The sequence below is a fragment of the Spinacia oleracea genome, chromosome 4 (assembly GCF_020520425.1).
Source record: "Spinacia oleracea cultivar Varoflay chromosome 4, BTI_SOV_V1, whole genome shotgun sequence".
In the NCBI taxonomy this organism is placed as follows: Eukaryota; Viridiplantae; Streptophyta; class Magnoliopsida; order Caryophyllales; family Amaranthaceae; genus Spinacia; species Spinacia oleracea.
The window spans coordinates 37894159-37917356 of NC_079490.1; the positions used below are offsets into that span (position 1 = coordinate 37894159).

At 37.0% G+C, this 23198-nt stretch overlaps 1 protein-coding gene across 1 annotated transcript; it reads left to right on the forward strand.

Annotated features, from left to right (window-relative positions):
- The first annotated feature begins 20743 nt into the window (after positions 1 to 20743).
- On the forward strand, positions 20744 to 21956 carry LOC130471470 (uncharacterized). Its single transcript, XM_056841614.1, has 2 exons — positions 20744 to 21198; positions 21284 to 21956. Exons 1-2 carry the CDS (start codon positions 20744 to 20746, stop codon positions 21954 to 21956), a joined length of 1128 nt encoding a protein of 375 aa, XP_056697592.1.
- The last annotated feature ends 1242 nt before the right edge of the window (positions 21957 to 23198 follow it).

Below are 23198 nucleotides of genomic sequence, written 5' to 3' on the forward strand. Positions count from 1 at the left end.
TGTTTCCGAGTGAAATTGCAAGTATGTTACCTGTTGGAGCCTTTGAGTTCACTATACACTTAGTTCCTGGAACGACACCTATAACTAAAGCACCTTATAGAATGACACCTCCTGAAATGAGCAAATTAAGACACAATTGCAAGAGTTGTTTCGTTAAGGGGTATATTAGGCCCAGTGCATCACCGTGGGGAGCTCCTGTGTTTTTTGTTAAGGAGAAAGATAAGAGTATGGAATTATGCATCGATTTTAGGAAGCTAAACACCATCAAGAACAAGTATCCTCTGCCTAGGATAGATGACCTATTTGACCAATTGAATGGCGAGAGTGTGTTCTCGAAGATTGATTTGTGTTCGAAGTATCACCAATTGAGAATACCTTATAAGAGCTTAAGACCTCATTAGTACTCATTATTGTCATTATGGGTTTAGAATAATGTCTTTTGGGTTAACCAATGCACCTGCCATAATTATGGATTTGATGAATAAGATTTTTCCACGAATACCGAATTAAGTTCGTTATTATGTTATTGATGATATCCTGATTTATTCAAGGAATGAGAAAGAGCATGACAAACACTTGATAACTATTTCGGAGACGCTTAGAAAGAATTTAGTTTATGTGAATGAAGTATACAACTCTTAAAGTCATGTGTGTATAAGTGACACCGACGGAAAAGTGAAGGACTAAATTGATTAAAAACTACGTTACGTAAGGGAATAAATTTAAGAGAAGATTTGAGTGGTCCAGGATCGTTAGAAATCATTTGTTGTCTTGAAAAGATGGGAGGAAATATATGAATTGGTGAAAGAGCTAAGAGTTAAGCCCAAAATTTATACATCCATGAAAGACATAAGGAGATTTGGTAAAAAGGAAAAGTTGACCAGAAGGAGTCTTTGTAGATCCTGCTAAGGTTCAAGCGGTGAGTGAGTGACCTATTCCAAGAACGTGTCCGATATCTAAAGTTTTCTAGGCCTAGATGACCATTATAGGAGGTTGTGAAAGACTTTTGGAAGAAAGCAAAACCAATAACCAACCTGTTGAAAAAGGAATCGAAATTCAAGTGAAGTGAGAAAGGTGAGGAAGCTTTCTAGATTTAGCTGTTGTCGCGTCAATTGAAACCTTATAACGCTAATTACCAAACCCATGACCTAGAATTAGCTGTTATGGTGTTATCTACGAATATTTGGAGACATTACCTTTATAGGGCAACATGTAAGATCCTTACCGAGAACAAAAGTCTGAAATTTTGGCAATAAGGTCCAGTTGAATCTTGGGGACAACATTGAAAATGAATATTTCTTTCCACCCTGCAACCGATAGACCGATTGAGATTACTAACGGAATATATGTTGAAAACCTGTGTTATTGACTTTAAGGGTAATTGGTAAAACCACCTAGAGTCGATTGAATTTCTTGCAACAATAGTTACTATGCAAGCTTTAAGATGGCACCTGTTGAGGAATTGTGTGGAAAGAAGTGTAGAAATCCCACTTGCTACGATTTTAGTGGAAATATAGCATTGGGGACATGATTCGATGAGGTAGAAATATCCAAACTTGTTCCCTGAGATGAGTTACGAGGGCGTAACTCGTTTTCTTTAAGAGGGGTAGAATGCGATAGAAATTCGCGCTTTTTACCTATTTTTATAGCAATTTTATGCATTTTATGCTCATTTTTAGCAACTTATACATGTTGGTGCAAAGTAAAAGGTGTTCATGAGTAACACAAGCAACTTTAAGTTGGAAAAAAGTGCACATGAAGGGCACAAGTACTTCTACAGTAAGAATAAGTTGAAAACTTTTGAAAAATGGGTGAATTGTCGTGTCAAGTTTTGGGACGAAACTTCTTTTAAGAGGGGTAGATTGTAATCCCCCGTAAATTTATAAATTTTATTAATATATTTTAACGTATGGTTATTTATATTTTAATAGAATTTACGAATTTAAATAATAAATATATAATTAACGTATATTTATTTTATTTGCTTACATTCTAAAAATTTTAACGATTTATGAAATCAAAAATAATTTTAGAATTTTATGTTGAAAAGAATTTGAATTACGAAAACACGTGAATTTAGAAAACAATGCTTTTGGATTCAAACACTAAAGTTCATTCCTAGTTCTAGCCCAACTTGGTAAGCCCAAAATAAATAAGCCCATTTCCCCACCCTTGTTTTGTTTCATGTGAAACTCCTCCTTGCTTCAATTTCACGTGAAACCAAAAACACCAAAACCCTCAAACTTTGCTTCCCCTTCACGTGAACTCTCAAGCGTTGTTCAGCCGCCACCACCTGCACCCTCGCCGGCGACCACCGTTGTCCCTCACCGCAGCTTCCGACGCCTGTAACTCCTCCGTCGTCGGTACTCCTCCATCTCCTCCTGTTAGGTTATGATACATATGATATTACATAAATCATGCGGAAACAACCATTAACCCAGGAATACATATTATTTACACATAATCATATAGCATAATTTAGATGCATACTCTTTGTTGCGTGCCCTCCCTAGCTGCGCCCGAACCGAGCAAGAACAAGTCTTTAGGACTCCAAGTGTCGTCCCTCCGTAGATAGTCCACAGCACGTCCGGATCCGCCTTAAGATTGACCAACTAGAATCGCCCTTAAGGTACTAGAATTTTCGGCACTTTTGAGCAAGATGTGTGACTGAATTTTTCTCTCAAAAACTCACTTTGAATACTTTTAAAAACTCGTTATAAATTGTGAACCCAGGCCACATATTTATAGGGGTATGGAAAGAGAATTGGAATCCTATTAGGATACGAATTAATTAAACTTAGAATCCTACAAGAACTCTAATTAATTAATTTATCAAATAGAATTAGGAATTTAATCATTAACCGAACTCTGCACGTTTTAGGAATCGTGCATGAGCACAAACTCACACACACACACACGGCAGCCACGATGGGCCGCCCATGCACGTGCGTGCGAGCAGCAGCCCACGCAGCGAGGCCCACGCAGCCGCGGCCTTGGCGCGCGCTGGGCCTGCCTTGCGGTAGGCCTGGGCGCTGCCTTGGCTAGGCTTGTGGCGCGCGTTTGGCTTGCTGGGCGATGGCCTGGCTTCGAGCTGGGCCCTCGTCCGGCAGGCCTCGTCCGATGCTTATTCGTACGATACGCTTCCGATTAAATTTCCGATTCCGGAATTCATTTCCGATACGAACAATATTTAACATTTCCGATTCCGGAATTAATTTCCGTTTCGAACAAATATTTAATATTTCCGTTTCCGGAATTATTTTCCGATTCCGATAATATTTCCGATTCTGACAATATTTCCGTTTCCGGCAATATTTCCGATTCTGGCAATATTTCCATTTCCGATAATATTTTCCGATTCTGACAATATTTCCGTTTCCGGCAATATTTCCGATTCTGGCAATATTTCCATTTCCGATAATATTTTCCGATACGTACCATGTTTCCGTTTCCGGCAACATCTACGACTTGGATAATATTTATATTTCCGATACGATCCATATTTCCGTTTCGGGCAATATCATCGTTTCCGGAGTATTCATTTCTTGCCTGTGACGATCTCAACTCCCACTGAAACCAAGATCCGTCGATTCCGAATATTCATAGATGGAGTATTTAATGCCATTAAATACTTGATCCGTTTACGTACTATTTGTGTGACCCTACGGGTTCAGTCAAGAGTAAGCTGTGGATTAATATCATTAATTCCACTTGAACTGAAGCGGCCTCTAGCTAGGCATTCAGCTCACTTGATCTCACTGAATTATTAACTTGTTAATTAATACTGAACCGCATTTATTAGACTTATCATAGAATGCATACTTGGACCAAGGGCATTATTTCCTTCAGTCTCCCACTTGTCCTTAGGGACAAGTGTGCATTTCCTAATTCCTTTGTCGCTCGATGCTTGCTCTTGAACATAAGGTAAGAGTTGTCATCCTTATTATGTCCAGAGGTGTTCCTCGGTTTCAGAGTTCAACTGATCAAATAAACAGATAATCATAGCCTATGATTCATCCGAGCACGGCCATGCATTTCACAGTTTCTAGCTCTCCGAGTGGCCTTGTACAACTTTTAAGCATCTCATCCCGATTTATGGGAGGACAATCCCAATCTTGCGATCTTGAGATTAGACTTCGTTTGATAGGTGATTACCTGAGCGTTGCCTTTATAGCCTCCTTTTACGGTGCGACGGTTGGTCAACGTCAAAGCAACCAGTTCTCAAACAAGTAATCTCAAATCACTCAGGTATTGAGGATTTAGTGTCTAATAATTTTAATGAAATTTACTTATGACAGATTTTCATCTCTTACAGTAAAGTTTCATAGGTCTTGTCCGATACTAGTCTTCCCAAAGTAAGTATCTATGCAAATGATTATGACATTGCCATGTCCACATAGTTCAAGAAACAGAACTACTGGTCATCTTGCATTCTAATCGTCTAACGTTTTCTATGCGTCCAATTTTATAGAAAACTCCGACTAGGGACCATTTTCAACCTTTGACTTCAAGTTCACTTGATAGACATTTCTTAGTCACAGGACTGGTCCTGACAGTCTATCTTGAATATATCGTCAAATTTGAAGGGACTCATCATTTAATACTAAACCAAGATTAAATGGAATATGAAAATACATTTCATATATGATAAATGTTCAACCCCAATGTTTTATAACCATGGGCCTCAAACCCATCTTCTAAAACAATTCATGGAATTCAAAGCTATGCTTGATTTTCAGTGCTACAACGTGAGTGTTGCTTCTCACTTGTTGCATAGGTTTAGTTATCATGCTTTGCCAATCTTAATATCCTTTTCATCGAATGTTCTTCGAGATATGATGATAAGATCTTTTCGAGTTTGTTTATTATGTGATCTAGTCTTTCTTACTTCAATGGTGGTTTTACTCATTTTGCAATGAAGAACCATCAAGTTAGCAGACGTTTTTCTTGCTTCAAGAGTGGTTCTACGCATTTTTCAATGAAGAACCATCAAGCCAGCAGATAGGTGATCTACCCAAGTTCAGTGAAGAACTTTAAACAACCCTGTTTTATTGCTTCTTAGGCAATAATTACTTTTACTTCAACTGTATAGGTTGCTAGTGATGCTTTGTTTGGATTTACCTATCCAGGCAGTTCATAGATATGTGGAAGATTCTCCAACTATATCTTAGAACATAGAAATTATTATTTTAATTTCCCACGCAACAACTCATGGTCTCCAACCCATGTTGCCATTTTCAAAACACGATGCTCTTTAGCTCGTCCTTGTCAATGGTTAACTCCAAAGGGTCTTGCTTGATCCTTTGCCAGTGTTTATGCGTGCAGCATCAATATTTAGCATATCTTTATTTCCTTGACTCAAGAACTATTCCTATGTACCTTTTCAAGTACCATAAGTGTTCTTGATCTCAATCTAGTTGATCTTTACTTAGATCAATAGAGATTGGTATATGTTCGTCATGCCTAAAGTCATACGATACGTTTTTGGCGATCCTCATATTATATCATACATGATAAATTCTTTTGCAAAATAATTCCCAATTGAATTCTATTCATGTAACTTTAGCTCATCTAGTTTCAGTAGATACTAAATCCAGCTAAATTCTTTGACATATAATATAGGTTAAGAATCTTACTTAGATCCTTGGATGTTTAACTTAGTAAATGCTTATACATAGTTCAAACATTCTTTACTTAGATTTATTCACATGGGTCGAATATCTCCAATGGAGTCATTCGTGTTTGATTTAGTAAATGCCATTACTTAATCTAAAACATTAATATAAGATCTTTGTAAATAGATCTTAATACCCAGTATGTACTAAGTTTCGCCTTGGTCCATCATTGATGAATAATTTCAAATCTAAGTCATTAGCATTTGAATGTTATTTCACAATGGAGAGATATGTGTGTGATACACATAGGACCAATTAAGTTTTATGTACTCCCACTAAACTTCTTATATATCTATAAGAATCATGTACATTTTATGAAACTAAAATACTTATTAGCTTCACTAAAATACAGTTCCAACTCCCAATTGCTTGCTTAAATCTGTACTTAGATTTGGTAAGCTAGCTTTCTTTTCAAACATTTATTTGGATCCACAAATCCTATGACATTCCATGTACATAGTTTCTTCCATCATTTGTTTGAGGAATACGTTTTGTCATCCAATTGTCATATGTACCAATATGCAATCATTGCTTGAATTATAGACTTGAGCATTATGATTATGCATGAGGTTTCAACACAATCCATGCCATGAATTTGCTTGTAACCTTTAACAACTAATCTAGCTTTGTGTGTGAACACAATTTCATGTTTGATGGTTTTTATCCTTAAAACAAACTTGCAACCAGTAGGTGTGAACCTATTCTTGCAAATCAACAAAATTTCAATTTTGTCATCAAAACATTGAGTATGTTTTATGGCCTCTAACCATTTAAAACATTTGAGTCTATATATGGCCTCTAACCATTTTAGGGAATCTGGGTTTTGTCATAGCTTTCTTACAAGTCACAAACTCATTAATCTACATGATAATAGTTTGACTGCAAGTTGTAGGTTTCTTCACTATTTAATAGAAGAATCTCATAGTTTCATTGACCTGATCTCTATGTTTCTTCACTATCTAATAGAAGAATCTCATAGTTTCAGTGACTTGAATTCTATGCCTACTTGGGTATAGAACATCAAACAATAGAATATCAATAGCCACTTGAAAGTCCTTTGAATATTCTGTTCTCCTTGAAGCACTTGTAAAGTCTTCTAAGAGATGTCTATTCTTTAAAGCCACTTCTAAAGTCCTTAAAGAATAAGTTCGGATTTTCTGAAGCACTTCGAAAAGTCTCCGGAATGTCCGTTTATGTTTGTTGTTCGCCTCGAAGACGTTCGAGGTCTATTTTCTCCCACTTGTCATTTCGGAAATGAATCTCCAAAAGGACATTATTTCGAGCAAACAAACATTATGTTCTCAAAAATTCGTGGTAGAAACAATACCCTTGTGTCTCATTTGAATAAATCACAATGAAACATATATCTATATTTGGGCCTTAGTTTGTTGAATAACAAGCACTAAGCTCCCACTGAGTTTAGGAACTCTTTAGATATATTATGAAAAGATATTCTGAAATTACTTTTCAATAGCTTTGACGAATTTGGTTTAGTTTGGTGGTAGTTGAGCATTTTGTTTTAGAAATTATAGGAAAAGTCTTTATGATTCATCATTGATCGAATCAAGTACTAATTGACTTCGATCATTCCAACGTAGATATGCCATATCTTATGGAGCTAGATTGTGAAATTACAACACACAATCATTGATGATCATATTTGGTCACAAGTAATCATCAACATGATCTAACCTAGATCTTTATGATTTCTTGCCAAGTGGATTTTATACTTCTGAATCTTTGAACTAGCCAAACAGATTCAACTTATATCACATTTGAGTAAATAAACCTATATTCACTCAAATCCATGTGAAATAATAAAGTCATAAAACCTTTCTTTAGCTTTGAACTCTATTGTCTAGGCGTTCTAACAATAGTTCATATCCTTTGTTACTTTCAACAAGTAAGACTAGCTTGTCTTAAGTTGATCTAGAAATCAACCAACTTTCAAAAAGTCCATCAAAATAGAGCTTATGAATGTTAACTTGTTGATATGGTCTAAGCAACAATGCCAAAGATTAATGGAACTCAAATCAAGGGGTTGATTTGAACCTAGTAAAGTTTTATTGTTAAAGAGTTGTTTGTTTTAATCAAGCATATTGACTCAACCTGTAATTGACCATTTCATTCAAATAAACATTTTGTTTGTTTCCTGAATGTGAGTCTTTCTGTGTTTGAAACAGAAATTTAGGTATGCTGATTATGGAACAAAATAGCCATTAAGTTCCAGCCTTGAAAGGACTTAAAACAAACTAGATGACCCTACAACTAATGTAGCATTGCCATGCTTCATTTCCCACTTGTAGGTCATTAGTGTATCCTAGCTTCCATTGTTTGAGTTATTACCGAAATAAGAACCTCAAGCGGTATATGATACCAAGGAAGTTTGATTGCTAGGTCACTTCTCTTTAAACATAAACTTATAGGTAGAAACGGAATCGTAAATTCCTTTCATTTGTTCCTCGTTTTCCTATTTCTTGTACCATTTCTTATAGTCTTAAGAATTGATTTCTTTAGTGTTGACTTTTAGACATGTCCAATGTCACTCCAACAAGGTTCTTACCATTTAATTTATGTTGAATATTCTGTTTCAACTAGATGATCTTACCAGAAGCTTCTAAAGTTCTCTAAGTATCGATCTATTCGAATGTCTAGGGACTAGACTCATTCGAGAATTAAATGGACAAAGATATTAGGTTGTTAACCATTGGTAAGGCTGAGCGTTTAAACTCAATGCTTTATGATCTCAAAACTACATTGCATTTTGAATTCACAAGCACCAATTGGTTTGCCATTCGATTTTGATATTCGAAAACAACCATAAAAGTCGATATAAGAAACGTACATTTTAAATTGCTCACTTTCTCTCTTTTCCGTGAATCGTTCTTGGATTCACTACCAATCGAGGAAATTTACTGTTACCTTTCTAAAAGGATTTATTGCAGTGCAAGATATTTAATTATAAACAATAATTAAAACATACATTGAAGCATGCAAAGTCTAAACATTTATCATGAATAATAACTTGAAATTAAAGCAACCATGCAATTCAAACAAGTTATTAGCATTTTATTCGATTTTATTGTTCCGGCAGGTGTGAATAAAATGATTCCAAGACCCTAAAATCATTGAAGAACTAAGCACAGTTTGTCGACTTAATCCTAAAACATCTTAGGTAAGCAAAAGCCTTTTGCTAATAGTCTAGAAACTATTCTTGGTTGATAGGTACGTCTAAGAACTTATTAGGTAAACCTATCGATTTTGCCACGACATAAAAGGACTCCTTACTTATATCGTTGAGTTTCACCAAAACTAACATGTACTCACAATTATTTGTGTACCTTGCCCCTTTAGGACCAATAAGTAACACCTCGCTGAGCGAAAACTATTACTAGATTGATGTAAAGGATATCCAAGCAAGTGTATATTTTGGCATGGCACCTTATAACTCAATTTTTAAGTTTGGAACTTAAGGCTCTTACTATGTTGGTTAGATTTTAAGTGAACTAAAATCCTTAATCATGCAACATAATCAAGCTTTTGATCTCATGCATTTTAAGACATATTTAAAAGCAATAAATAACTTAAAACATGCATAAGATAAATGTGATCTAGTATGGCCCGACTTCATCTTGAAGCTTTAACTTCAAAGTCCGTCTTGAAAATCTCCGTGGGAGGCACCATTTTCTTCAAATAGGATAAGCTATAATTAAAACTAATTACAACTATTTGATGGTACGCAGACCATATTTTAATTAAAAAACAACTTTGGTACTTTAGACCAATTACATTCAAATTAATGGTACGCAGACCATATTTTCTATCCTATTTGGGCCATACTAGTCACTTCATAACCTACAAAACAGTACATATACAATATATATATACCATTCACCCATTCATTATCATGAATGGCCCACATAGCTGGTTAGTAAAACACATTATGCATCACGTAAACATTTGCAGCAATTAATCAAGGGCACCAATAATCTACCAATTATTCAGTCCTTATTAATTCTAATCAAGTTGTTTTAACCTTAAGGATTTGTAGACCTAATCAAGAGTTTATGACTAAAAAGCGCTCCCACTTAAACCAATAAATTCATATGCTTTACTAATTTTAAACATAAAAATGTATTTCTAGTCTAACCGGAAACATACAAATTTAATTAAAATTTAAAGCTCATATAAATTTATAATTGAATCCAAAAAGTTTAATTTAATTTCAGTCGTTATTTAAATTAATTCATGATTTTAATTTTAGTAAAATAATTAGAATAAATAAAATTTATTATAATTACAATATTCAAAATTAAAATCCAAGTAAATAATTTAAATTATTAATTTTAAAATTAATTAAAATTACGTGAACTGAAATTTTCAAATTAAACATTCAAAACGATCTGATCGTAACGCAAACACCCTACGCATTGCACGCCCATGGGCCGCACGCACATAGCCATTGCTGGCCATGTGCGCGCAGCCCATGCGCTCGTCGCATAGCTGCTGCATCTCCATCGCAAGCCATCGCACGCTGTGGTGCTCGCTGCGCGCGCGCCAGCGCTCGTCGCACGCGAGCCATCGCTCGCAGTGCGCGCTCCATTGCTCGCTGTGCGCGCGAGCCATCGCTCGCTGTGCGCGCGACATCGCTCGCTGTGCGCGCGAGCAACGCTGGGCGCAGCGCTCGTGGCACGCGAGCTTGCGCTCGCTGCGCGCGAGGCTGCGCGCTCTTGCGCGAGGCAGTGCGCGTTGTGGCGCAGCTCGCTTGCTGCCCACACGCGACTGCCTTGGCTTGCCTTTCGCCCATGCCCATTTGTTCATAGCTCGTGGCCCACGACACAAGGCAGGGCTGCTGCCTTGTGCTCGTGCACCATGCCTTGCTCATTGCATTGGTACCGCACGGGCGACGAGCTCCCTTGCTCGTCGTCGCATGCCCGCACTATACAACACCCCTTAAGGGTAACACGAAGCGTCTGTTGCTTTGTGCGTGCAAGTTATATGAACGAATCGCATAAAAATTTAAAATTTATATTTAAAATTAATGACAAATTAATAAATAATATTAATTTCATAATTTTAGGGCGAAAAATCGAAAATTTATTATTCAATTGATTTCCGATTTACATGGATTCAAGTCTAGGTCATAAAAATTTAAAATTTAACATAAATTTACAATTTTTATGGTGGTTTTTAATCATAGGTTTCTAATTAAATTTTAATTAATTATGAAAATCAAATTAATTCTAAATTATTCTAATTTTCAACAAATTAATCATAATTACAAATTAGATTGCATAATTAACAAGGCTAGGCATTCAAACTTGTTAAACATATACAGTAGGTCAATCAAAAATTCAAGATTTATCAACAAGAATCGCAAATATTTAATTTAACATCTTAAATTTACGCATTCGAAAAACTAAAACCTTCGAAAAGTCATAGTTAGGCTTCGAATTTGAGAATTCTGGGTTCGGCAGAAAAACACTATTTTTGTCAAAATTTTAGAATGCCTTTTACATGCGAAATTGACACAAAAATCACTCGATTTGGATGAGTAACGAAGAAACTGCCGAAAAACTGCGTACGTATAATTAAATAAACGCAATTTGCAATTAATTAACAATTACGAAAATTAATCACCCCTTTTAATTCTTGCAAATTTGTAATATTTAACCATGTTCATGCAAATTAGATTATGAAAATAATAAGGGGCTCGTGATACCACTGTTAGGTTATGATACATATGATATTACATAAATCATGCGGAAACAACCATTAACCCAGGAATACATATTATTTACACATAATCATATAGCATAATTTAGATGCATACTCTTTGTTGCGTGCCCTCCCTAGCTGCGCCCGAACCGAGCAAGAACAAGTCTTTAGGACTCCAAGTGTCGTCCCTCCGTAGATAGTCCACAGCACGTCCGGATCCGCCTTAAGATTGACCAACTAGAATCGCCCTTAAGGTACTAGAATTTTCGGCACTTTTGAGCAAGATGTGTGACTGAATTTTTCTCTCAAAAACTCACTTTGAATACTTTTAAAAACTCGTTATAAATTGTGAACCCAGGCCACATATTTATAGGGGTATGGAAAGAGAATTGGAATCCTATTAGGATACGAATTAATTAAACTTAGAATCCTACAAGAACTCTAATTAATTAATTTATCAAATAGAATTAGGAATTTAATCATTAACCGAACTCTGCACGTTTTAGGAATCGTGCATGAGCACAAACTCACACACACACACACGGCAGCCACGATGGGCCGCCCATGCACGTGCGTGCGAGCAGCAGCCCACGCAGCGAGGCCCACGCAGCCGCGGCCTTGGCGCGCGCTGGGCCTGCCTTGCGGTAGGCCTGGGCGCTGCCTTGGCTAGGCTTGTGGCGCGCGTTTGGCTTGCTGGGCGATGGCCTGGCTTCGAGCTGGGCCCTCGTCCGGCAGGCCTCGTCCGATGCTTATTCGTACGATACGCTTCCGATTAAATTTCCGATTCCGGAATTCATTTCCGATACGAACAATATTTAACATTTCCGATTCCGGAATTAATTTCCGTTTCGAACAAATATTTAATATTTCCGTTTCCGGAATTATTTTCCGATTCCGATAATATTTCCGATTCTGACAATATTTCCGTTTCCGGCAATATTTCCGATTCTGGCAATATTTCCATTTCCGATAATATTTTCCGATTCTGACAATATTTCCGTTTCCGGCAATATTTCCGATTCTGGCAATATTTCCATTTCCGATAATATTTTCCGATACGTACCATGTTTCCGTTTCCGGCAACATCTACGACTTGGATAATATTTATATTTCCGATACGATCCATATTTCCGTTTCGGGCAATATCATCGTTTCCGGAGTATTCATTTCTTGCCTGTGACGATCTCAACTCCCACTGAAACCAAGATCCGTCGATTCCGAATATTCATAGATGGAGTATTTAATGCCATTAAATACTTGATCCGTTTACGTACTATTTGTGTGACCCTACGGGTTCAGTCAAGAGTAAGCTGTGGATTAATATCATTAATTCCACTTGAACTGAAGCGGCCTCTAGCTAGGCATTCAGCTCACTTGATCTCACTGAATTATTAACTTGTTAATTAATACTGAACCGCATTTATTAGACTTATCATAGAATGCATACTTGGACCAAGGGCATTATTTCCTTCACCTCCTCCTTCTTCTCTTTCGTTTTTCTTTCTCCTTTATTTTGCTTTATTGTCTTCTCTCATCCTCACTTTGTGGTTCTGTTTCTAGCGACAGCCACCACTGCACGCTGCCACCAGCCACCTTCGTCGTTCCTCCACGCGACACTGCCCACCTGCAGCGTCATTACTGCACTGCCAGCCATCAATTCTCCCCTTCCTCTTCGTCGCAGGCTAACACCACAGGCGCACACAACATCACCACCGTTGCGCGACCACCTAGAGCCACCAGCCGCGTCGCCCAGCGCTGACGACCACCCACCTGCCGTGTCGCCCTGCCGCTGGCAGCACTCCCTTTATTCCCTCTCTTTTTGGTTAATTTCTTTAACCCTAAAACTATTTAATATTTTGATTTTGTTTATGTAATTTAATTAATGTTTTCATGCTTTAAATTATGGTTTAATTTCTTAAATATAGAAACTAAATTATATGCTTTGCATAATGAAATTTCTAATTTTCAGATTATATATTTTGATTAAAATAGGGTTTTAATTATTAAAGCATGAACTTTTAAGGTTTTAATAGTTTTGAAACCATGGTAGGATGATTATAAGTTATTAAAGTTATTGTTTTTATGATTTCAAACATGTTAATTATGTTTTGGAGTAGTTTGAAATTAGTTTATGTTGCTGAAAATTAAAGTATGATGTTTGCGAAGAGTTTTCAACGAATTTCAATCATTGATTCAATAATTATTATGCTAGGAAATCAAATACTCAAGTTTTGATGTCGGGGAATGTTCTAAATATGTTTAGGATGTATTTGGAATGCTTTATTATGGTTGTGAATGATTAGAAATTGATTAGGAATATTTGTTGGTTGTTTTAGGCGGAGAATTCTCTTTAGGCGACTTTTGAAAGTGTTAAAGTGGCATATTAGTTTGTTTACACAAGGTACGTACATACTTGTGTGCTTGGAATGTGTGTTATCTGTTGAAACCAAGTTGAAATTTATTGATGAACCTGATTATGTCGGAATTTCATTTTTAATATTGTTGGATGGACATGTTGAACATATGTATTTCATTACAAGGATTATAACATGTTAGTAGATGATTGATGCAAACATGTTTGATTGGGAACACTAGATTATTTTATATATATTGATTCAGATCGATTGTTCATTGTTCCCTTTTAGTTTTTCACTACTTTATGAGGGTCGTGGACCTTGTTTAGTAAGTTGAAACCTTATACCCATATAGAGGGGTTGATCAGTATTAAAGAAAAGGTTGGATTTAATTGGAATGAGTCTTGTTTGATACCTTTGTGATCACTTGCTTAATTCCAAGATAAAAACAGTTGTGAATAAATGTAGATTGTATGCCTTATGTGGTTGTTGAGTCATAACAGGGTGTCAATTTGTAAATCATGTAAAGTGAAACTCAGTAGCAATAGCTTTAGACTGTGCACGTCTAAAGTGACAGACAAACATGAGTTGGGGTTCATGGTGGTAGCCCATGGCCTTTATCTCGGACCGGATTGATCACCGTGTCCTATTTTTATTCAAACGTTCCTCGATATCGCAGGTCACTGAGGTTACGGAGTCGCGCCCGTGCCTCGTCTTCCTTAGTGAAGCTTCTAGCTAGAAAACTCGATCCATCGTCTATTTCAACCAAAATAATATTATTGTTATAAGTCTAGCCTAGTCTAGTCAAGTACGGTCGTCAAATTATCATGTTTTGTCTGCCCTTATTTATGTTCATTAGTATCATGTTAGGATTGTTCGTTTAATAGTATCATGTTAGGATTATTATTGTTTTAGTATGTAGTACTCAGCTTTGTTGATTACGTGCTTTGTTTGTGTGTGTTGATCATGGCTATGCCTTATTGATCCTGTGATGACCCATCTTTGGTGAGAAGTCTCTAAGGATCAATAAGCGTTGCCCATCTACAGGTTTGAAGATGATGCATCATTGGGATCGGGATTAGAGAGCTTGGATTTAGATTTGTTTTGCTAAGTGATTTGGTTTGTTAATTTGGACTTGAAATTTGTCGTACTATTCGTATTTCCTTATTTTCGTTAATTGGTTTTTGAACTTAATATGTAATCGATTATTTATAAATCCAAAATTTAGTTTTATGTTTTCCGCTGCAAAATTCTGAATAAGCCGTTACGTTTTCACACGGGCGATAATGCCTTGATAATTCTCTACGTATTATATTAAAAAGTTATTTTAGAAAAGATAGAATTGTCGGGGTGTTACAATAGTTTAATCCGAAAACATGTTTTGACTTCAAAAATCCATACTTTATAAACACATAAAATCTGAAAATCATAATCTAAATCATCAAAACCAATTTCTTTAATTAAAACACAATACTAACCTAATACGGTGTTCATAACCGTTTTAATTAATCTAAACAATCCAATAATTAAATTAATCACAACAATTAAATTGATTTAAAACTGAAAATTAATATTTTTGAAAACAAAATTTGATCTTTCCAATTGACAACACACACACACACAACAATTACTTGTGTTGTGTGCGTGTGCGTCGCACAAACAACGCAACAACAACCACACGCAACACGCACCGCAAGCAGCAGTGGCGCGCGCGCAAAGGGGCGAGAGGGGCGACGAGCTGGGCACGGCGAGGCACGCAACACGCGCACACAGCGTTGCTGTTGTGTTGCGGCACGTCGAGGGTGATGCACGAGGGCGAGCACGACCACGCAACCTCGCAGGCACGTAGTGCTACGCTGCGGTGCGGGACGGGCGAGGGAGACGGGCGAGAGAGGGCTGGCTTGCGCTGCAAGCAAGGGCGCACGAAGAAGAGGGAGTGCGGGTGGAGTGTGCCGCAAGGAGAGAGGGAGAGGAGAGAGGGATTTCTGAATTTTTTTGGTTGTGAGGGTTTGACGTGAGGTCTTATTTATAGGTTCCTCTCCTTTGTGGGCTAGGTTAGGGTAATTTTGAGTTGGGCTTGCTTTCGGGCTTAGTTCATTAAATTCCTTGCAAGCTTTGTTGGGTTTAATTAAAACAAAACGACCGGGCTTTAAGTTTGTTAAATTCGTTTTTGAAATACGACCCAACAATTCCCGATTAAATAAATTCCTTGAATTTATTTAATAAAAATACGGTTTTCGAAATAATTAATATTTAAATTAATTAAAAATAAACGCGCATTTAATTCTCATTAAATGAAATTAATTTGTAAAAATACAACGAAATGCTTTATAAATATAATAAAAATATATTTATAATAATAGAAAAATACGAGGTATTACAGCTTTTGCAAGCAAATTCAGTGTCATTACTCCCTTAGCTGCTGAACTTTATGCTATTAGGGAGGGTTTGATGATGGTTGTGGATTACGACATTAAGCAATTGGAACTTGAGACAGATGCGCAAACTCTTGTTACATTGCTTAATACTGTGGACCGCACTTATCATCACGAACTCTCCCCGGTTATTAAAGATGTTGTTTTCTTAATGGATCAAATCCCTTCTCTGGAAATTAATCACACTTCCAGGAGCAACAATCAAGTAGCTCATAATCTTGCAGAGTACTCCACAACAATGGCGGTTGGCTACAAGCTCTTCCTTAATCCACCACCATTTGTTGAGAAAGCTTTCCAGGCCGATCTTGAGTGTGTTCAGAAGCAGGAGGGCCAGATAGCTTCAAACATTCAGCCGCAGGGGAGGCAAATCATTGATTTGGAAGCTCCCCCTCCACCCGAGGTTTCTACACAGGATACTATCACCACAAGCATAATGTTTGGAACCATTCCGACTACGGTAACTACTTCGATTTCCAACTTAACAAGGAAGCAGAATCGGGATGTTGGACGGGATGCAAAGGGTGATGAAGCCGATGGATAGGCATCGTTTGGTTACTGTTCTTTTGTGCTTAATGAATGATCGATAGTAACAACGTTAGGTGTAGTTTATTTTGGGAGATGATTGCAACTGGTTCAATGTTATTCATGGGTAGTTTCAAGTGGTTGTATCTCTCTTTTTGGGCAGCAAGTTTTTGGAGCTGCCTTGTTTGTATAAAACTCTAATTATCTAGTTTAATATAATTCCTCGTTTCTGCGTAAAAAAATTCCACCATTTCTATCATAATAAAAAGCGACCACATTGACAAGCGGAATCATTTTGACATTTGAAATTTGCCATTATATTATTTCTATGGATTTTTTTCAATCTAATTTCAATTTCTCGCTACCACAATCTCTTGACATTTTTGAATATTATCTCCCTCACTAAAATTAGCAAACATGCAGCTAGCCTTTTAACACAAATTGGTGGGAAAACTCACCTTATGATTTGGAGTTCAAGGGGTCATATCCATCAACTGTGAAAGGGTTGATAGTGGCTCAAGTAAATATACGCGTAGTTAAACTGACTAACCATGTGATAGGAGCAAACTAATATAAATGAAAATTTGGTCCGAATTTTCTATCCCTCATTTTTGTATGTCATTTTCTCTACTTAGTTGATATTTGTATTTGTTAATAGGAGGTAGTTCTTTTGTACTAGTTAATTGCAATTGTGGAAGAGAATATTTTAATGGAACGAGATTATTAAATCGATCAAGCATATATTCAAGCTTTGAGAAAAGGTTTTATTTTGTTTATTATATCTCTATTAATTAATCAATTAATTAATCAATCATCAATCAATATTTAAAAAGGATAACCATATATGATTACTTGACACGTGTCACCCTACCATATATTATTAGTTGACACGTATCACCTTATATGTTTGTTGACACATGTCACCCTCATATATCTTTCATCCATAAATTTGTTTTTCTTTCCAATTTTTCTTTTTGTTGTTTGTAATACGAAATATTTTACAGTTTCAACACCTATTTCACTTCATCTTCCTCATTAAACATCAATTCACAATTTAATTCATATATTCATTCAACCGCTTCCACTCGGTCACTCCATCTCCCTCTGTAACACTCAAATTAATTCACCATCTAATTTTTTTTTCAACTTTCCCCTCTATATGAATCATCTATTCCTACTAAAACGCAAGCCCTTGATAAAATTAGGATTTTAAAAGACAGCTTAACAACCACTATATAATTGTCCGTTCATTAAACGAACTCAAAAGCTAGTTATTATATAAAAAAAACGCCTGAGACGACAACAAAACAGTAGTTTCTTGTTTACCCTCCTGTTTAAATCGAAAAAACAAAAAATATATTACAAGGTATGATATACTACCCCCGTTTCGCAATAGATGCATCATTTCTTTTTTCACGTATCCCAACATGTTTCTTTGAATATTAATATCTCTAATTGCGTGTAAGTAAAAATTATAAAAAAAATGATATTGGAATCCTCATATTTATACGAATTTAACAAGATCTCATTTGACTATGAATGTTTTTACATAATGTGAAAGAATAATTGTCAAAATTAGTTAATGAATAGTGTCCAAAAGAGAAACGATGCATCTCCGCTTCGAGGAAGTAGAAGGAACTCAATTTTAAAAAAATTACCAAAATTAACAAATACTAAAACCTTGACAACTAATCAATGAAAATTACAAGTAATTAACCAATTAAATATCATTATCTGATTCGACCGGACAATAAGCCGAACCCAATTCGATACCTGACTAACAATAACCTTAACCCGGTTATTACCCAACATAACCTGTTAATGATCCGACATGTGCAGTATATTTTATGCTTGAATATTTTGAGATGACCAAATTAGTTATTGACTCAAAATCCATATTAACTTTATATATGTATTGACTTGACAATAACACGCGATGACTTGATTTGAATAAAACTCAAAATCGAAATAAATAATCATTAATTTTTAAAATATATGAAAATGTGATCAAATGTTTGAACCTTGACCAGACCCGGTAGTTATCGACCATATCTTGTCATGTGCCCAAGAATGGACATGGCCTGAATTTTGATCGACCTGGTCATTATTTGATTCAAACTTGACCTGAACTCGAAATTATCTGCTACAAAATCGTCTTAAACCCGACTAGATAAAACCTGAAATTGAACCCGACTTGAACATGACTCGACCCAGACCCAACCTGTACCTGAAATTAAAAAAAAATATCGACATGACTCGATCAAAAACCAACCCTATCGAACCCGATCCAAACTTGGTTGACAAAGTGACCGGACACTATCCAACCTGATAATGATCCAAGACCCAAGATGATAAGACCCGAACTCAACCCCCGTACCCGATTTGACGACTCTAGATCTACCATTTTAATTACCATGGGTTCATGCCTCCATGGCCCTACACTCCTACCTAAATATGTACGCCTTTGATATCTACCACACCCATTTGCCAACTTAATCGTTGTTGATCAAATAATTGACAACCTCTCAAAAACAACATTAAATAATTGATAAAACGATATTCAACGATATTCACGTTGCAGTAGTCGGCAGGGATGAAAATATTAAATAGATATCTATTTATCCGATTCACCGGCAATTAATAAGTGGATGGATATCTAAATTAAACGGATGAGATGTGGGTGACGGATGAAGTGGGTGACAGATAAAGTCGGATATGGATGACCCTCACTCCATCCGTTTATCATCCATCCATCCGTTTAATATATTTTTCACCAAAATTTTAATAAAAATACTATATATTCGGATCAAAACTCCATCCGATCTGAAACCGACTCATTGTAATCCCTAGTATCTAGCGCCCATCGAGAGAAGAAGAATAGAAACTTATATGGAGTTTTATACAGAGTACTACCTCCATTTTAAAGCGATACTCCAGATATTATTTACACAAACATTAAGACAAAAAAAAGGAGAATGTGTGAAAATATAATAAATTATGTATAAGATAATGTGTAAGAATGTAGGTGGGTATAAGAAAAAAAAAAAGTAAGGAGAATGTGGGTGAAAATTTAAAAATATTGTTGGTAAAAATTAAGATAGATAGGAGACATGAGTTTTTTTTTGTGATTAAAAAAAGGTTGCTGCTCGGGTTCGAAGAGGGCTCTCTCTCTTTCGACGCCATGGCACAAACACGGAAGCAATCTAAGCGCTCCAACAATGGTGGGAACTCGAAAAAGGCTTCACAACATAGTAAGAAGAAAGCTACGGCATCTGGACACAAAGCAGATGCTACAATGGTGATAAATGATTGCACCTCTGAACTTTCGGATTCATACCCAGATGATCAATGTGCGGATTTCAATGAAATTTTGACCCCAAAGTCAGCGCTTCACCATCTACAACAACAATCTCAAGTCAGAAACGACATGAATGCTTGGTTAAATGGCCTTAGCAATGGTAAGGATATTCGAACCCATTTCCAATCAAATTCTAGAATTGGCGGGAATGTGATTAGGAATCTAAATGATGAAATTACTGTTAATGATGATCATCATAACACAATTCTTGAAGATAATCTGGACTATAATACTGAACAACCCAATATTATTCAAATCGAATTTGATGACATTAAAGAAGAAGTGGAATATTGGGAATCAGCTGTTGTATGCTATGTGTTGGGTGCAAATCCTCCACAGAATGTCATGGAAGGTTATGTGAGGAGAATTTGGGGAAAACTGGGGGCGGACAAGGTATCAATGGTAGGGAGAGGCATTTACTTGGTGCGTTTCACTACTATGGAGAATTGCCAAAAAGTTATCAATAGGGGATTTCAATTCTTTGATGGTAAACCTCTGATAATCAAACCTTGGACTCCTGATATGGACATGAACAAAACACCAGTTAAAACCTTGCCTATTTGGATCCAACTGCCTGGTCTAGAGGTTAAACACTAGGGAGAGAAAAGTTTGAACAAGATTGCAGGACAGATTGGGAGGGTGATCAAGGTGGATCAGGCCACTAAGAATAGAGACAAACTTATGTTTGCTAAGATTCTGGTAGAAGTCTGCATTGACCAACAGTTCCCCTCCATGATTCATTTCTTGAATGAGAAGGGCACCAAAGTTGACCAACAAGTCTACTATGACTGGCTACCTATTATGTGTACAGTGTGCAAGGGGATGGGTCATGATCACTCCAAATGCAACAAGAAAAACAGTACTGGGGGAAGGAAGGTGTGGGTTAAGAAAACTGTGCAAAGTAACCCAACCACCAAGGATACAGAAGTAGTCATTGGGCAAGTCCACCCTGTTAACACCGAGAGAAGTGGTCCAGTGGCAAGACAAGTTGATTCAGAAGGTTTTGAGCAAGCTGCTAGATTCAGCAAGAGCAAGGGGCAACAATTGAAGCCAGTTGTTACTGGTAACTCTTTTATGGCCCTTGATTGTGAGGATGAGGAGGATGGAAGTGAGAATGGTCACATTGCAGATGTGAGGCATGTGGGTTCATTGGGCAGGGGGGTGACATCCCTTTCACCCAATAGATAAGATCATGTGTTGGAATGTAAGGGGTCTGAACAGGCATGAGAAACAGAAAGAAGTGAGATACATGATTCAATCTCACAACATTAAGCTGTTCAGTCTCCTTGAAACAAGGGAAAAGGCTTCCAAAATGGGTAGTATATACCTTAACTTGTGTCCTAATTGGTGTTTTACCACAAACCCGAGTTTCCATAATAATGGAAGGATTATCTTAGCTTGGGATCCTGATGCTTTCACAGTGAACATTATTCACATGGGCAGTCAACTCATTCATTGTATGATCACACCTAGAACCTTTGGAGACCAGTTTTTTGCTTCTTTTGTTTATGGTATGAACACTCCTTTGGAGAGAGAGGAGCTTTGGTCCTCTCTTGCAGCTCTCACCAGCAACACTGCTTGGATTATAATGGGTGACTTCAATGCCATTATGAATATGGAGGACAGAGTGGGAGCAGCTGTCAGAACTGCTGACATTATGCCCATGAGACAATGTATGGCAAGATGCAAGCTCACTGAAGTTAAAACCATGGGTAGACACTTTACTTGGACCAATAAGCAAGAAGGGGTTGATAGAGTTTTCTCTAGGATTGACAGAGTTCTAGCCAATGAAGCTTGGGGGGACTTGTTTGATGGTGCTGAAGCTACTTTCCTTCCTGAGGGAACCTTTGACCATTGCCCAATGATCTTGACTACTTTTCTGTCCCAACAATAGAAGAAACCCTTCAGGTTCTACAATATGTGGGTTCTTTCACCAGATTTCCTACCAATAGTTGAAAGAAACTGGAGAAACTATGTGTATGGGTGCCACATGTTCAGAATAGTCACTAAATTAAAATGGATCAAACAGGATCTGAAGCAACTGAACAAAGGTGGATTCAGTTCAGTGGAAGCTGATCAACTAAAACTTTAAAAAGAACTGGCAGAAATTCAAGAGAAAATGCATGCTAACCCTTCTGACCCCCTCCTTGCTTCAGAAGATAAAGAGATAGCTGCCTCTTTCAAGCTTGCTCACAAAAAATATCTTTCTTTCCTGCATCAAACTGCTAAGCTACACTGGCTGGAACATGGAGATGAGAATACCAAAGCTTTTCACCAAAGCATTAAACAGAGAAGGAAACATAATCAGATTCATTCTATCCAGCAAATTGATGGTACTTGGGTCTATTCCCCTAATGAGGTTCAAACAGCCTTCACCGACTTCTATGGTAATCTGTTTTGTTCTAACATGACTAAAAGAGCTCATGTTGACCCCAACATCATGGATAGAGGTCCAAGACTCAGTGAGGAGAAAAAAATGAAGCTAGGCTGTAACTTCACTTTGGAAGATGTCAAAAGAGTTCTGCACTCCATTCTAAATAATAAAGCACCTGGTTTAGATGGCTTTAGTAGCCAGTTTTTCAAAGCTTCCTGGGATGTGCTCAAACATGCTCTGTATGCAGCCATCATGGACTTTTTCAAAACAGCTAAGATCCTAAATGAGGTAAATGTCACTTCTATCACTTTGGTCCAAAAGTGAATGTTCCTGCCTCAGTTGGTGATTTCAGACCCATTGCATGCTGTAGTGTAATTTATAAATGCATTTCCAAGTTGTTGTGTGAAAAACTAGGTTCTGTGCTTCCTGATGTGATCTCCAACACCCAGGGTGCCTTTGTTTCTGGAAGATCCATATTGCATAATGTGATGGTGTGTCAAGATATCATCAAAATGTATAGAAGTAGCCAGAAACAGCCAAATTGCTTCATGAAACTGGATCTTAGGAAGGCTTATGATACTGTTGAATGGGGGTTTATTGCTGAAGTCATGACTGACTTGGGGTTCCCTGATCACTTCATTAAGTTAATCATGACTTGTCTTTAATTTCCACCACTCAGTACTCTCTCTTGTTAAATGGTGTCCCCTCTAAGCTGATTCACCCAAAAAGGGGGCTGAGACAGGGTGACCCCCTTTCCCCCTT